Raw genomic sequence first — 13,423 nt, 5'->3', positions numbered from 1 at the left:
TAACTTACCCATAATTCCAGAGACCAAAACAGGAAGAAGGGATGTCTTTAAACCCGCTTATGAGAGTGAAATAAGAAATTAGTTGCGTTAAAACCTGAAATAATAAGACTGCAGGTGGCCAACCATGTCTTTTAAAAGGGAGGGTGATGATCAAAGTCAGCTTAATGTACTGAAGGTATGATAAAACAGCAAGCAGACTATGTGTTATTTGTACACATGAACCAGTCCATTTTCTCACTGTTTTTCTCTCGTTCTCTTACAAAAACGACGTGTTGCAGATCTTCTGTCTAACTTCATCCCAGATGATGAAGCCACTCTGATGAAAAACGGAAGGTGATTATTTAATTCCTGGTTGTTTGGATTGCAGAAAGAAGTCCGTGTCCCACCCATTTCCCATTCACTAAGAACCATGTGTTACCCCCCCACTGTAGATACAGCTGCCTGGTGTGTTCTCACCGTCCTGTGTTTGACACTGTTGATATGCTCGTGGTGCACAGGAAGGGGAAGCGACACCTCGAAGGTGAGATTCTTCCTATGCATTTACTCAGCTTCTCTATAAACCAGCATTCAGTTTTTAAGTCCTCTTTGGTCTATTCATTTGTAGGAATGAAATGGTTCTATGGCAAAAAGAATCAACTTAAACATGAAATAGATAAAAGGCGACACCAAGATTATGTTTTAGAGGAGGATGTGAGAGAGGTGTATGTGTTTTTTTTTTTTAACCAGTTTATTAATCAGTAAAATTCAGAAGTCCATCTAACTTTTTTCATTACACCATTTTATCATCATATCATATTATTATTTATATAACAATGAAAGTGAAATGTTTACACAAATTTTTAATTGTCTTTAAATTGTAACGTATTTGGCCAAAAAAAAGTGCAGCATCTTAAATATTACTTCATTTTGCATCATAATATTTATTTTTCATTTTACATCATAATTGCATCTCTTACATAATTTTACATTACAAGGATTTATTTTTGTTTTTAAATCAGATTTTTAGTGTGGTCTCACACTTTAAGACCCCACAGTACATACATATATATATTAAGGTCATATTCTTTTTTTACATTATTACAATATTACATTGTCACTTGTCCTCAGGAACCCTCCAGTTCAGCTCCTCTACTGAGTCAAACACGTAAAATTACCCATCATGCCCTACTCAGAACTGCTCCGTACAGTAGCTGCCACAGAAAGGCCAGGTACCATCTACCATCTACTCTCATATGTCTGATGTTTTTTTTTTTTTTTTAGTAAAGTCCTCGCTAGGCTGTTTGTGTCTTTTTAGTTTCATTGATTGATTAATTAATTAATTTTTTGCACATTTATTTAATCTATTTTGCATAAAGTGAACGATTGGAATCGTCAGGATGTGGCCAAGAAGACAAAAAAGATCAAATCAGCAATATCAATTCAACTCATTTGTCCATTAGGACAGGAAGCATTGACTCCATGTCAACAAGTAGCACAACAGGTACAACAAACATCTATTATTTGAAGGCAGTAGACATTTTGTGCTTATATTCTTTTAATTTTCTATCTGCAATGTGTTAATTGTCATTTGTAGAGCAACAGGGACAGACTCAAGGGAAAGAAAAGACAAAGAAGGGGAAGAAGGGATCCAGCACTGAGTGTGAGCCTATAACAGAGCAGAGACGCAAAGAACTGGAACACTACCTCGAATTAAAAAGGTATGATAACACTTGACACAGTGACTCACATTTATCTCACATTCTGACTATAGATCTGATGCTAACATCCAAATCAGTATTAAATGAATAGTTCACACAAAAATGAACATTTGCTGAAAATGACTTGCCCTCTCAGGCCATCCAAGTAGATGAGATTTGGAGAAATTTGGCATTAAATCACTTGCTCACAAATGGTTAAATAAATGTGTGCTTCTCATAGATTATCTCTCAATTAATTTTACTCCTTTTTTTATCACTTGTCTGTTCCAGTTCGGGATGGCTGCAGGACAGAAGTGGTAAATGGGTTAAAGATGAGAATGTTGAGTTTGACTCGGATGAAGAAGAACCGGATCAGTTACCTCCTAGCAGTGAATCTTCATAGCAGACTCGATACTGTTCAGCAACTGCCAAAAATGCTTCAGGATGCATTTAAACCGAACTGCATAGGAGATGATGATATTGTCTCGATAGGCACAACTCTCATATGACATCTTTTACATCCATGCCTCTGTGACCTACTTTATATACAATAAGGTCGAAACTTCAAGACATCCTTTCTGGAAAAGAGTTTGCAAATTGTATTAGTACCATGTACTACTTGCCATCTTGTTGAAACAGTTTCTGAACTAACAATGTCATATTTCTATGTGAATAAAGTGAGGAGGTTATGACCTCATTGTGTTGAATCGCATGTGGAATATTTTCACAGATATCTTTATAGTGACGTGACATACAGCCAAGTATAGTGACCCATACTCAGAATTCGTGCTCTGCATTTAACCCATCCAAAGAGCGCACACACACACCGTGAACACACACCCGAAGCAGTGGGCAGCCATTTATGCTGCGGCACCCGTGGAGCAGCTGGGGGTTCAGTGCCTTGCTCAAGGGCACCTCAGTCGTGGTATTGCCGGCCCGAGATTCGAACCCACAACTCAAACCCACAACCTTAGGGTTAGGAGTCAAACTCTCTAACCACTAGGCCACAACTTCCCCAAATCATTCTACTTTTATCATTTTACTTTTAATGTCAGAATGTTAGTCATATGATGAATATCTGTTCCAAATAGAGAACAGAATGTGGAACGGATGCTTCATTCTGTGGATCCTTTGCCAAATGCCATTAGTTTTTCACATTCTGAAGCAGGCATGTAAAGTTTAGACAGCCACCAATATCAAAACCCCATTTTAACTTATACGCCTGAAGTCACACATCTGTCAAATTTAAAGAAAAAAAGCTTTGTGTATATATTTGTCTTTATTTGAGCATAAACCTCCTCGAGGAAGGTGGTATATTTGGAGCTTTGTAACTCAAACCCATGAGACTAGGTTTCATGACTGGGTGGTTTGCGTGTAAAAATAGGTTAGTGAAGGGAGGGCAGGAAGCCCTGCCATGTGATATTGATTAGTTCCATTTGTTTTGTGCCTCTGGGTTTGGGTTATCATATAATCAAAGTTGATGAATGACATGAATCATATATTATTTCATATCTCAGTCCTCTATTAATTTAATAATGCATCATCTAAATCTAATCTAAATTGTTACAGAATCCAGATCTACAAATGATAATGAAGCTGTTTTGTACTGTGAGTCTGCTGAGAGCATCTGCTTTCAAATTACAGTATTTTCACTACTGTTCAAAAATATGGGGTCGGTAAGACTTTTTAAAAGTTGCTGAAAGAAGCCCTCAGCAAAGCTGTATTTATTTGATTAAGAAATACAGTAAAAAATGGTAATATTGTGTGTGGTATTGTTTCAGTAATCATTCTGTGTCACATGACCCTTCAGTAAACATTTTATTAAGCAAATTTGGATTTTAAGAAAACATTTATTCTTTTTATAAAGGTTGAACATTAGCACTGCTTACTATTTTGTGGAAACTGTGATGAGTTTTTCTATTTGATGAACAGAATGTTCAAAAGAACAGAACTTATTTGCAACATTAGTTTTCTGTACCTATTAAAAATGTATTTGCTGTTGTTTTTGATCAGTATAATGCATCCTTGCTGAATAAAATTACTTAAAAAAAAAAAAAACATTTGAATGGTAGTGTATGTCAGTGTTTTGATAGTACAAACCTGTATTAAATGATGGTATTGAAATTTAATGAAACTTTGAAGTCTGATTAGACAATATAGAATGTAATATTTTATTTCAAATATTTACAAAAAACCTTTGCAGAAGCACCATATTACCAGAAAATGAACTGAGCAACTGGTGTCTTTTTCAAGTTTGCAAACTGAGGTACTAAGGAGCAGGTCAATTTTATTAGATCAGAGCTTTTGATTTGATGAAATCCACAGAAAGTAATGAAGTCTTATCAAGCTGGCAATAATGATATCCATAAAAGCATATCTGTAGGGGTTGTCCTGGCTGTTACTGGAGCATCTGTAGGACTCCAAGAGTGCACATGGAGAACTTTGATATCTCCTAAATGAACTAAACTCCATCCTCTTTTCAGCTTACTCTCTGCTGACGAACTGGAGATGGGATAAATACAAAAAATATCAAGTTCAATGTAGAAACACAAACTCCAAAATTAATGAAAAAATGTTCCTGTTTCAGCTACAGACAAGCACAAGCTGCAATATTTGACAAAATAATATGAGAATACACTCACGGATATCATTGTTTCTGGTGATGGCCATTGCGGCTCTTGCACGTGGGCCTTGCTGAGTGAAGTGATAACCAATTTTTATGATGCTGGGGTTGTTCTCCAACATGGTTGCAATCTCCATCTCAACCGAGTCGCCCAGTGTCTGTCTCTGTGAGAAGAGAACACACACAAACAATTTCATTTTTAGTTTTAAACACATACCATCCGATGTTTCTAGCAGGAGTGTTTTAGTCTCTTACTTGGTTGTCGATCTTAATCTCAGTCAGAGTGGAGTTTTCTTGCAGTGCCTTGACGATGGCCATCATGCCTTGTGCAGTAATGAAGTTGGACTCAATGTTGAGGCTCTCCAGGGTAGTGTTGGACTGTAACATCTCAGCTATAGCCTGACTCACAGGAACAGAGCAAGAGAAACAACTGACATCAGCTCTCCATCATTTCCACAATACATACATAGTTAAAAAATTATTTTATGAACAATATTAAGAATAACTATTGATTAGTCAAAAATTTGGGGTCGGTAAGATTTTTTTGTGTGTGTTTCTGTCTCTTATGCTCACCAAGCTTGCATCATTCAAAAATACAGTAAAACTTATGAAATTTAGTATATATAACTAAACAGAAAGTTTTGATAAAATCCAACAAAATCAAGCTCCATGGTTTGAATCTATAAAATATATTTGTACTATTATTTACTAAACTTGACATAGGATAAGATTATTGATTTCATTTTATCAAGACACACTTTTACACATTAAGCAAATATATCTTCAGACTTTTATGTAGAAAAATATGAGATTGAAGCAAAGAAGCAATGAATGAATGAAACATCAAAAACACAGGCTTCAGGACATACATAGGCCACGGGGTCATTACTGCGTGTCCCAGCGATGCTGAGGCTTAACACGTGTGTATTACTCTTCATAGCTTCAAAAATCTCTTTCAGGGTTGGGATGGGAATGTCCTACAGCAACACAAACAGTCATTACTACCCCATTCTGCTCATGCACAGAAATGCATCAATTCTTATGATTAAATTTGATGTTTAATCAGATGCTTGCAAGAAAACATACACTAGAAAGTGTAATTAAGTCATCTGTTTAGAATATTAATATTATGTTTGGTCTGTAATGTGATCATAATTACGCTTATTGAGGTGTGAGTACAGTTGTCATGTTTACCGGGATGTTGTTGAGGTTGACCTCTGTCAGCCTATTGTCATTTTTCTGGATGCAGCGGAGAGTGTCCTCCACATCTGTGTCATTAGGAGGCTCATCGGGATAGATCTTATACACATCTGGTTTCACCACACCTAAAAGAGTATAGAGCAGATTATGATATGGAACAATTGTATATGCTGAAGTGACATTAAGTAAATTCAACAAAAATGGAAAAATCTCATTATATAAAACTTTCGTTTGAAATTTTGTGGATCAGTGTTAAATGTGCTGTATGTATACATACTGTTGATGCCTTCTGTGTTGGCAATCTTGCCAGTGGTGTTCAGGGCATCATAATATTGCTTGTTGCTCATGAGTGTGTACATTCCCAGGATGGCTGTGAGGATACAAGAACCTCATTAATTAACAACATAACAATTATTACTTTTGGACTAATCTTATGCGATGCCAGTGTATTAATAAAAACATATAAATAACTATACAAATATAAAAAACCTTTATTCATTTTTATTAATGAATAAATTATTCAAATAACAACAACAACAATAAATATGAAACGGCAATAAAATAATTAATATTAATGCATTTTAATTTAACAAATAAAAGTAATAATTATTAATGTAAATAAATGTATAGATATTTAAATATCTAAAAGACATAAACAAAATATTATTTTATAATTTATATTAATAATATTACTAATAGTTTAATATAAAAAAATCATAATAATGACTATAATATGTTGACAAATGTATCATTAATAAGTTAATAATAATTAAGTTAATACATTTTTAATACTGATACATTTCTACTTATACATAGTAATATATTACTATGTAATATATACAATTAACTTATTAATTATTAAGTAAATTATTAATTAATAATTTAAAATGATATAATAATACATTTGAATGACTCATTTTAAATTATTATTTAAATTAATAATGATAAAATAATAAACAAATGTATATAAGTATAATGTTTTTAATTAATCATTGTTTAATTAGTGAGAAATGCTTGCACAAATCACTTAAGCTGCAATGTAGAGTACTGACTAGATTTGTGTCAGTTAAACTGTAAATTTGCATTTGAACAGCAGGTGGTGATGACTAACCAGTAAATCCACTATAAACTCCCCCTTCAAGTTTCAATTAACAGTGGCTGGACTTGTGAAAAAATATGGTAGGGCAACAGTAGATAAATTTGGTATTGGGATAGACCAGTTCCTACCTTTGTACTACAGCGTGAATTCCATATACAGACACAATAACCAGATTAAAACCCCCAGCACCATTTAGAAATCCATTTAGCTACCCTGCATCTCAGCAAAAGCGGACCCATCCATTAAATCACCAACGGCAAACCCCTATTGACAGTTTAATCCAGAACTGGACGTGTTCCAGAGTTAAAACTGTGTTCTGAATGAGGGGCTCTGCTGGGAAATCTGCAGCCAGTGACACACTCCAAAACTCTACAGCTTTAAATGTCCTTAAGGGCAAAGGCTTGCTATTAAGTGCTCAAGGACAATTAGACTATTGACCGGTTTCCATCACTTTAGTGTGCTAAATCAAGAATAATGTGAATTCTTTGTCTTATGTTGCATTTTTAATTGAAGCCGTAAGATAAGTGATATTTATGTTTGGCTAAATGCTGCCAACATACAATCATAGAGTGTTTCTAGCACACAGATGACTTACAGACAACTTAACACACAAGCACAAATATTTTCACTCCATCTCTGCTCATGTTGACTAGTTGGCTGTTGCTCATTTTATTTTGGTGAGCTGCTGAGCTTGGGGAAATAGAAACTGTGTGGTATAATTCTGTGCATGACCTACACCGTTCATAGTTCCACATATAAGTCAGCTACAGTAAGCTGCTTCTTTTATATATATATATTAAAAAAGTTGTCATATGAGACACTGATTGAACAAAGCAAATAAAGCAGATGAAATTAGAAAGGGTTTGATTGACAATTGTTATGCACAAGGTATTGTGATCAGCTGTTAACAATAGCAAACAGAGGATTAGTCCTTAGTCAAGGATCAAAATTTGGATCACAGTCAGAGCCGGCTACAGGACGATACATGTTTAAAGTGAGGATTAGTTTTAGAATTGTAATGCAACCCGGATATAAGAAGTTCCTTTATACCATGTGAAAAGAAACAACAGGAACTGAGCAGAAATGTGATGCCCACCTGCAATGTCACACATTTCAGCATCTGTTGCGTTCTTCAGTGCTTCCTCCAGCTCAGGTTCCAGAGTGATCTGTTCATCCACAGGGATTTGTCCTGATCCTGGTTTAGGGACAAAGGTCTTTCCTACAGACAGTGGAGGGAAAGAGAAATGTTCACTTTCCTCACAGCTATTATACAAACACAGGAAAGAAACAAATGAACAAATTATACAATTATAATTAGAAAATTATATATAATAAAATAATTAATGAATCATTTTAAATTCTATAAAAGTTCAGAATAATGACTAATAAGAGGCAAATCTGACTTTTCAGATTTTCGATATTAGAAGTGTTATGTTAAAAAGAATCCAGTGTTGGTCGTACCTCTCTTCTCCCCTGTAAAGGGCACCAGGTCTTCTCTGTCCTTGTGTTCTATGGCCTGCTTCTCCAGGAAATCCATCAGGGCGAAGCGATCAAAGGGGCCTGTGGGACTTTTCTTGGTCTGGTCACGCTGACGGAACCCGGCTGGAAGGATGGCATTCTGAAAGGTCATGAAAATCATTATGCTTAAAATTATTTCTGCAATCAGAAATCTCCCATTCACACACGCACACACATTTGATCGGGTCATCCTGACAAAATCACGTTTTAAACAAAAAAATCTGTAGGTCTTTTTTCCCAGTGGGACACAAGAGTTACAATGTCAAAACTGTGAAAACAAATGCATTCTGAGCACTGCCAAGTACAGCAGCAATGATGTTTATTTATAACACAGCTCTCTGGAATAGTTGGTCAATCATATATGGTCATATATTTTCAAATATTTGCTGTCGCCCATGGCTATGGTTTATATCAGATCACTGATATAAATACCACTACTTTCATGTCTCTGGCATCACATCCTGGACTCATTCATATAAATGCAACTGATGCCACCGTCTCGATTGTAGTGAAAATGGCTTCAGAGGGACTTTTATTTTGCGATAATGACCGGCTGACTGTACATTATCCCATTATTTTTTGTTTGTTTGTCAACTGTCTCAAAACAACTGGATGGAATCATAATCTGAAGCTGGAAAGTCTTAGACTGTAACCAAGTCTTAGACTGTAATCATTCACTACATGATTTTCAACTAAATCTGTGAACTCAGGTCCGAAGACAGACCAAGTCCACCCAAAAATTAAAAGTACCCCATGATTTACTCACCCTCAAGCCATTCTAGGTGTAAAATACTTTCTTCTTTGAGATGAATACAATCAGAGTTATATTAAAAAATGTCCTGGCTTTTTATAATGTCAGTGAATGGCGGTTAAGATTTTGAAGGCCAAAAAAGTGCATCCATCTATCTTACAAAGTTCTTCATATAATATAATATAATATTTAAAGATATTTTTCTTACTCAAACACATCGCTTCACTTTAGAAGGCTTTATTAACCCCCCTGAGCCATGTAGATTACTTTTCATGATGGATGGATTCACTTTTTTGGGGTTCGAAATCTCAACTATCATTCAGTGCCATTACAAAGCTTCAGAGATCTAGGATGGCTTGAAGGTGAGTAAATCATGGGGTAATTTTCATTTTTGGTTGAACTATCCCTTTAAGCAACTAAGGGCAAAAAAAGTTGTGTAGTGTATTCCAGCCTTAAATGGCCTACTACTGGTGTCTCCTCAAAAATAAGTCCATGTGGCAAAACATTTCAAAGTCTACTCAAGTGTTACCTACAGTATCCATGCTTTAGTTTCAAACAGTTGTACGGCATAGTACCTCAGGGTCCATCTCCTGTAGTTCATACTCCAGCTGGTCCAGCTCTTCGGCGCTGAGGCCCCTGAGGATGGCATCCTCGTCAATGTCTCGGGGATCGCTCTTAGACATGTTTGCTGCTCGGTGGTACTCTCAGTTCACACAGCTCGCCCAGAGACAGCGGGCCCTGAGAGAGAGATAACGTTTAAGCCAGTAACTTGTACAAAAAATCTTGTTTTACTATATTTAACTTGCAAATAAGGCAAAATAATGGCTGCTTGCTTTATTCGGTCGCTCAATGCTTTCTGTAGAAGTTGAGAATGAATGGGAAAACCTTTCAAGCTTTCCAGTCCAAGTCACTTTCAGCCTGGCCAAAAGAGCCAGCCACTGAAAGGGCATGATAGAGAACTGCTTACATTGTTAAATGCCACAAAGCCCAGTTGAATTAAAAGGACAAGGCTAGCATTTGTGTATAGGAAGAGCTTTTGGGGGTCTGAAGGTACAAAGTACTTGGGAACAGAGATAGGACTTTCTGACAACACGATGTAATTACAGTAGACTCGCCGATTATATGGGACTTCTTTCATTCCAAGGCACAGAGACAGAGAGAATCTTGTCTATTTTTAGTCTCTGAACAGTAACGCTTGGGTTTTGGGTTTCAGTAAGGAGGAGAAGGTTAGAACTGTGAGGAGTTATCACTGGCTCACACTCATGTGAAGGTGGCCCATGCTGCCGCCCGACCGCCTTGTGAGACAGACTGATAGAGTCATGGGCTAGTCACCAGTTTCACATCACCACACCCAAACCTGATCTACTTGAGTCACAAACTTCAGACAATACAGCCTAACATGTTGTGTAAGTGACCTGAACTCATCCGTCTGTAACTACATGTTGGAATATATTATCTTGTGTAAACTGATCTTAGATATTTTTACAGAGAAAAAAAGACTACTGATACTGAAAGATTTTTGTATGTTTGCACATATAACTTTAAAGAGCTTGAATTGCATCTACATCTGCTTGTTATCAAAATGAGATGGCTTTGCATAACACAAAGCTACAGCTCTCCAAAAATGTCTGATTGTAATCTTTCAGATGCTTTTGATGTGTAAATATTTCTAATCAAACTACTTTTCAAATTTGAGTCAAACTGTAGTTCTGTAAGTTGGGCGATCAATGTTTATAATCATGTGGTAAAACCATTTGGAGACCAGTGAGGTAATGATCTATACATGGTCTGCTCACACAATGAATCACAAGGGTCTGTTATGCTCTGCATTCTTCATACATTCCTGATGCTTGCAAAATAAATAATTAAAATAAATAAAATCTAATGTAATTAAATAATGCTGATTATTAGAGTTAGCGCTGGCTGGTTTTACATTATGTGTGTTTGTTTTGGGTGTGTATTTGTGGTTGTCTGTCTATCAGAGGTGTTAGACCAGAGTAGTGTGGCACTAATTTGTAAAGCCAGTGACACAAATACAGGATCACAGAGCTAAGAACAGAAAACAAAAACTAAACATCAACCAATCAACATCAATCAACCCACCATAAGTTTATTGATTCCAGAAGCAGCTGAACTCAGTCCTGACCTTATTTTCAGAAGTCATGGCCTAATGGTTAGAGAGTTGGACTATTAATATATGGGTTGTGTTTTGGAGTATTGTTTATTGATGAATTGTAGGTGGGGGGAGTGAATGTACAGCGCTCTCTCCACCTTCAATACCATGACTGAGATGCCCTTGAGCAAGGCACCGAACCGCAACTGCTCCCCGGGCGCCGCAGCATAAATGGCTGCCCACTGCTCCGGGTGTGTGTTCATAGTGTGTGTGTGCACTTTGAATGGGTTAAATGCAGAGCACGAATTCCGAGTATGGGTCACCCTACTTGGCTGTATGTCACGTCACTTTCATTTCAATAATAATTATGAATCATTTGCAGAAAATTATGTTGTTTATTCAGATTTACTTACTTCAGTTGCCTTTCGCTGGACTAACGGTAAAGCTAGAAATGCAAAAAAAGAGGACTGAATGAAGTGGAGAAAGGCTAAATTGCTTTGAATGAAACATTTTTTAAATGAAAAAGTAATTAAACTTGTGGAAAAAAAAGAAAAACAATACTGACAGAACTAGGCAGAAATTCCACACTCTTAAAAATAAAGGTTCCAAAGAAGAACCTTCATCAGTAAACTGTATTTAAAAGAAGAACAATATTTTCTTAGTGTGAAGAACATCCAAAGAACCTTACTCTACCATAAAGTGGAAAAGATCCATAGATGTTAAAGGTTCTTTATGGACCCAAAGATGCCAGTAAAGAACCTTTATTTTTAAGAGTGTAATGGAGTCTATGATTCCATGGAAACTTTCCATAAAGGTTCTTTACAGTGGAAAAAGATTCATCTGATTCTTAAAACATTCTTTACTCTAAGCAAAAGAATTGTTCATTAAAAGGTGAACCCAACATGGTTCCTCTATGGCATTTGGAAACATTTGGAACCTTTATTTTTAGCCCTTTCTGATATCTGTTTTTTTTTTTTTTTTTTTCTTGTAAAACATGGCAATTTCAAACTGCAAACTTACTAAACATCTCAAAAAGATGTTAAACCAATGTCCAACCTGACTCTGCTGACTGCTTTCCTTCTAGAAGCTATTAAGTTATTATCGTCCATATGACAAAAACTTTGGTTGGATCTCAGAAACCCAATTCCCCCTCTGGTACTTTAGAAGGACGTTGAACAAATATTGGGCAACAACACATCAGATACCATATCATCCACCAGAAACACCACAAGTGACTTTTCCAAGCATCCAGAACTCTCCTGATGTGCAGCAAGAGCCTAAAAACAACCTTCTTATTCAGATCCATAGTTCAGTTATGGAGTTTGATCATTGGGAGCATTTTCCAGCTGACACACAGCTCATAAGACTTCACACTATTTGTAGGTTGACTTCACCAAGTCTAACCAACCATGTGTAAAATTCCAAATCAACCTTCAGATTAATTTTAGCTTCACAAGTCAGCTACTTCCAGCTGCGTAAATCCTCTCTGCTTGCAAAGCTGCAGTGTGCAGCACTATTGCAAGCAAGGCTGGCTGGGAAAATAAGGGCTGTTTTGAAAACAAAAATATGTCTAAGAATATTATGCCCAAAAAAAAGAGGATGGCAATCAGCAGGTATTAAAAAAAAAAAAAAAAAAAAACTTTCATTTGAAATAAAAGAAAGATTATTTAAAGATTGTTGTTTTGACATGCACTCATATCAACAGGTGAGTCTGCAAAACAATGTTCTCCATAAAGCCTTACTCTTAATATATATATATATATATATATATATATATATATATATATATATCCAACTAATTTTACAAGATCTAGTCTCTAACTATCTACTAACTTGACCTTTAACCTTTTACTATACACTCTATATATATACTATACACAAACCAGCCTCTATCCATAAACTACACTGACAAAAATACCCCAAACAATAATTCATGCAATTATAGCAGCTGAATGCAACCATTTTAAATTTCAAATATATGAAATAGTCAATAAAAAAGTATATACTATAAAAACTATATACACTGTCCAAAAAATGCATACAAATGTGGTCCTGGTGCTAAAAGAGACACACAGACAGATTACAGAAAGAGAGTGAGTGTGTTACCTACCCTCACTAGGACTCAGAGCTGCTGGGATCTTCTGTACAGCAACTCTATGTTTGAAATCAGAGAATAGCCCCTTGCTCGCCCCCCTCCCCGGTAGTTGTTCCCCCCTTAAGCCCTCCCTTCTCCGCTTGCTATCTAGGTTGAGCTGAGACAGGGATACAAGCTACTCTTTAGGTCAGCATTTCATTATTTTGGCTTTGAGAGATTAATGACTATGAAACACAGGGACTGAGAGAGTAGGCTGACACTGACACTGCAGAGAAGGTTCATGTAGTCATCTGTTTGAGTAACTCAGGTTTACTCGTTAAACACGTAACATTTTAGTAGAGAGGAGTG

At 36.1% G+C, this 13,423-nt stretch overlaps 2 protein-coding genes across 3 annotated transcripts; one reads left to right on the top strand and one right to left on the bottom strand.

Moving 5' to 3' along the window:
- The first annotated feature begins 4 nt into the window (after positions 1-4).
- scnm1 (sodium channel modifier 1) lies at positions 5-2,383 on the top strand. Its single transcript, XM_042741170.1, has 8 exons — positions 5-175; positions 263-333; positions 432-520; positions 605-699; positions 1,108-1,208; positions 1,356-1,480; positions 1,574-1,697; positions 1,968-2,383. The coding sequence occupies exons 1-8, from the start codon at positions 125-127 to the stop codon at positions 2,077-2,079; spliced, it is 768 nt and encodes a 255-aa protein (XP_042597104.1). The 5' UTR covers positions 5-124; the 3' UTR covers positions 2,080-2,383.
- Positions 2,384-3,823: 1,440 nt separating this feature from the next.
- LOC109105985 (tropomodulin-4-like) lies at positions 3,824-13,212 on the bottom strand. Of its 2 annotated transcripts, none has more exons than XM_019119294.2 (10): positions 13,091-13,212; positions 9,443-9,605; positions 8,060-8,216; positions 7,695-7,817; positions 5,777-5,869; positions 5,494-5,624; positions 5,169-5,276; positions 4,555-4,698; positions 4,319-4,463; positions 3,824-4,178 (listed from the first exon to the last, which is right to left on the bottom strand). In XM_019119294.2, exons 2-10 carry the CDS (start codon positions 9,548-9,550, stop codon positions 4,156-4,158), a joined length of 1,032 nt encoding a protein of 343 aa, XP_018974839.1. In that variant the 5' UTR covers positions 9,551-9,605; positions 13,091-13,212; the 3' UTR covers positions 3,824-4,155. The 2 variants fall into 2 exon arrangements, with proteins under 2 accessions (XP_018974839.1, XP_018974840.1); XM_019119295.2 differs by lacking the exon at positions 13,091-13,212 and adding an exon at positions 11,394-11,425.
- Between the last annotated feature and the right edge of the window lie 211 nt (positions 13,213-13,423).

This window comes from Cyprinus carpio, chromosome B16 (assembly GCF_018340385.1).
Source record: "Cyprinus carpio isolate SPL01 chromosome B16, ASM1834038v1, whole genome shotgun sequence".
NCBI lineage: Eukaryota > Metazoa > Chordata > Actinopteri > Cypriniformes > Cyprinidae > Cyprinus > Cyprinus carpio.
The sequence above is the reverse complement of the archived record's forward strand: the minus strand, read 5'-3'. Positions and strand labels throughout refer to the sequence as shown.

Coding starts and splice junctions, on each gene's coding strand:
- scnm1 (XM_042741170.1), top strand. CDS start 125: ATGTCTTTTAAAAGGGAGGGTGATGATCAAAGTCAGCTTAATGTACTG. Junction 334..431: donor ACTCTGATGAAAAACGGAAG/GTGATTATTTAA, acceptor CCCCCACTGTAG/ATACAGCTGCCTGGTGTGTT. Junction 1,209..1,355: donor AGCTGCCACAGAAAGGCCAG/GTACCATCTACC, acceptor TTTTGCATAAAG/TGAACGATTGGAATCGTCAG.
- LOC109105985 (XM_019119294.2), bottom strand. CDS start 9,550: ATGTCTAAGAGCGATCCCCGAGACATTGACGAGGATGCCATCCTCAGG. Junction 7,818..8,059: donor CTTTACAGGGGAGAAGAGAG/GTACGACCAACA, acceptor CACTGTCTGTAG/GAAAGACCTTTGTCCCTAAA. Junction 4,464..4,554: donor AGATTAAGATCGACAACCAA/GTAAGAGACTAA, acceptor CTCTTCTCACAG/AGACAGACACTGGGCGACTC.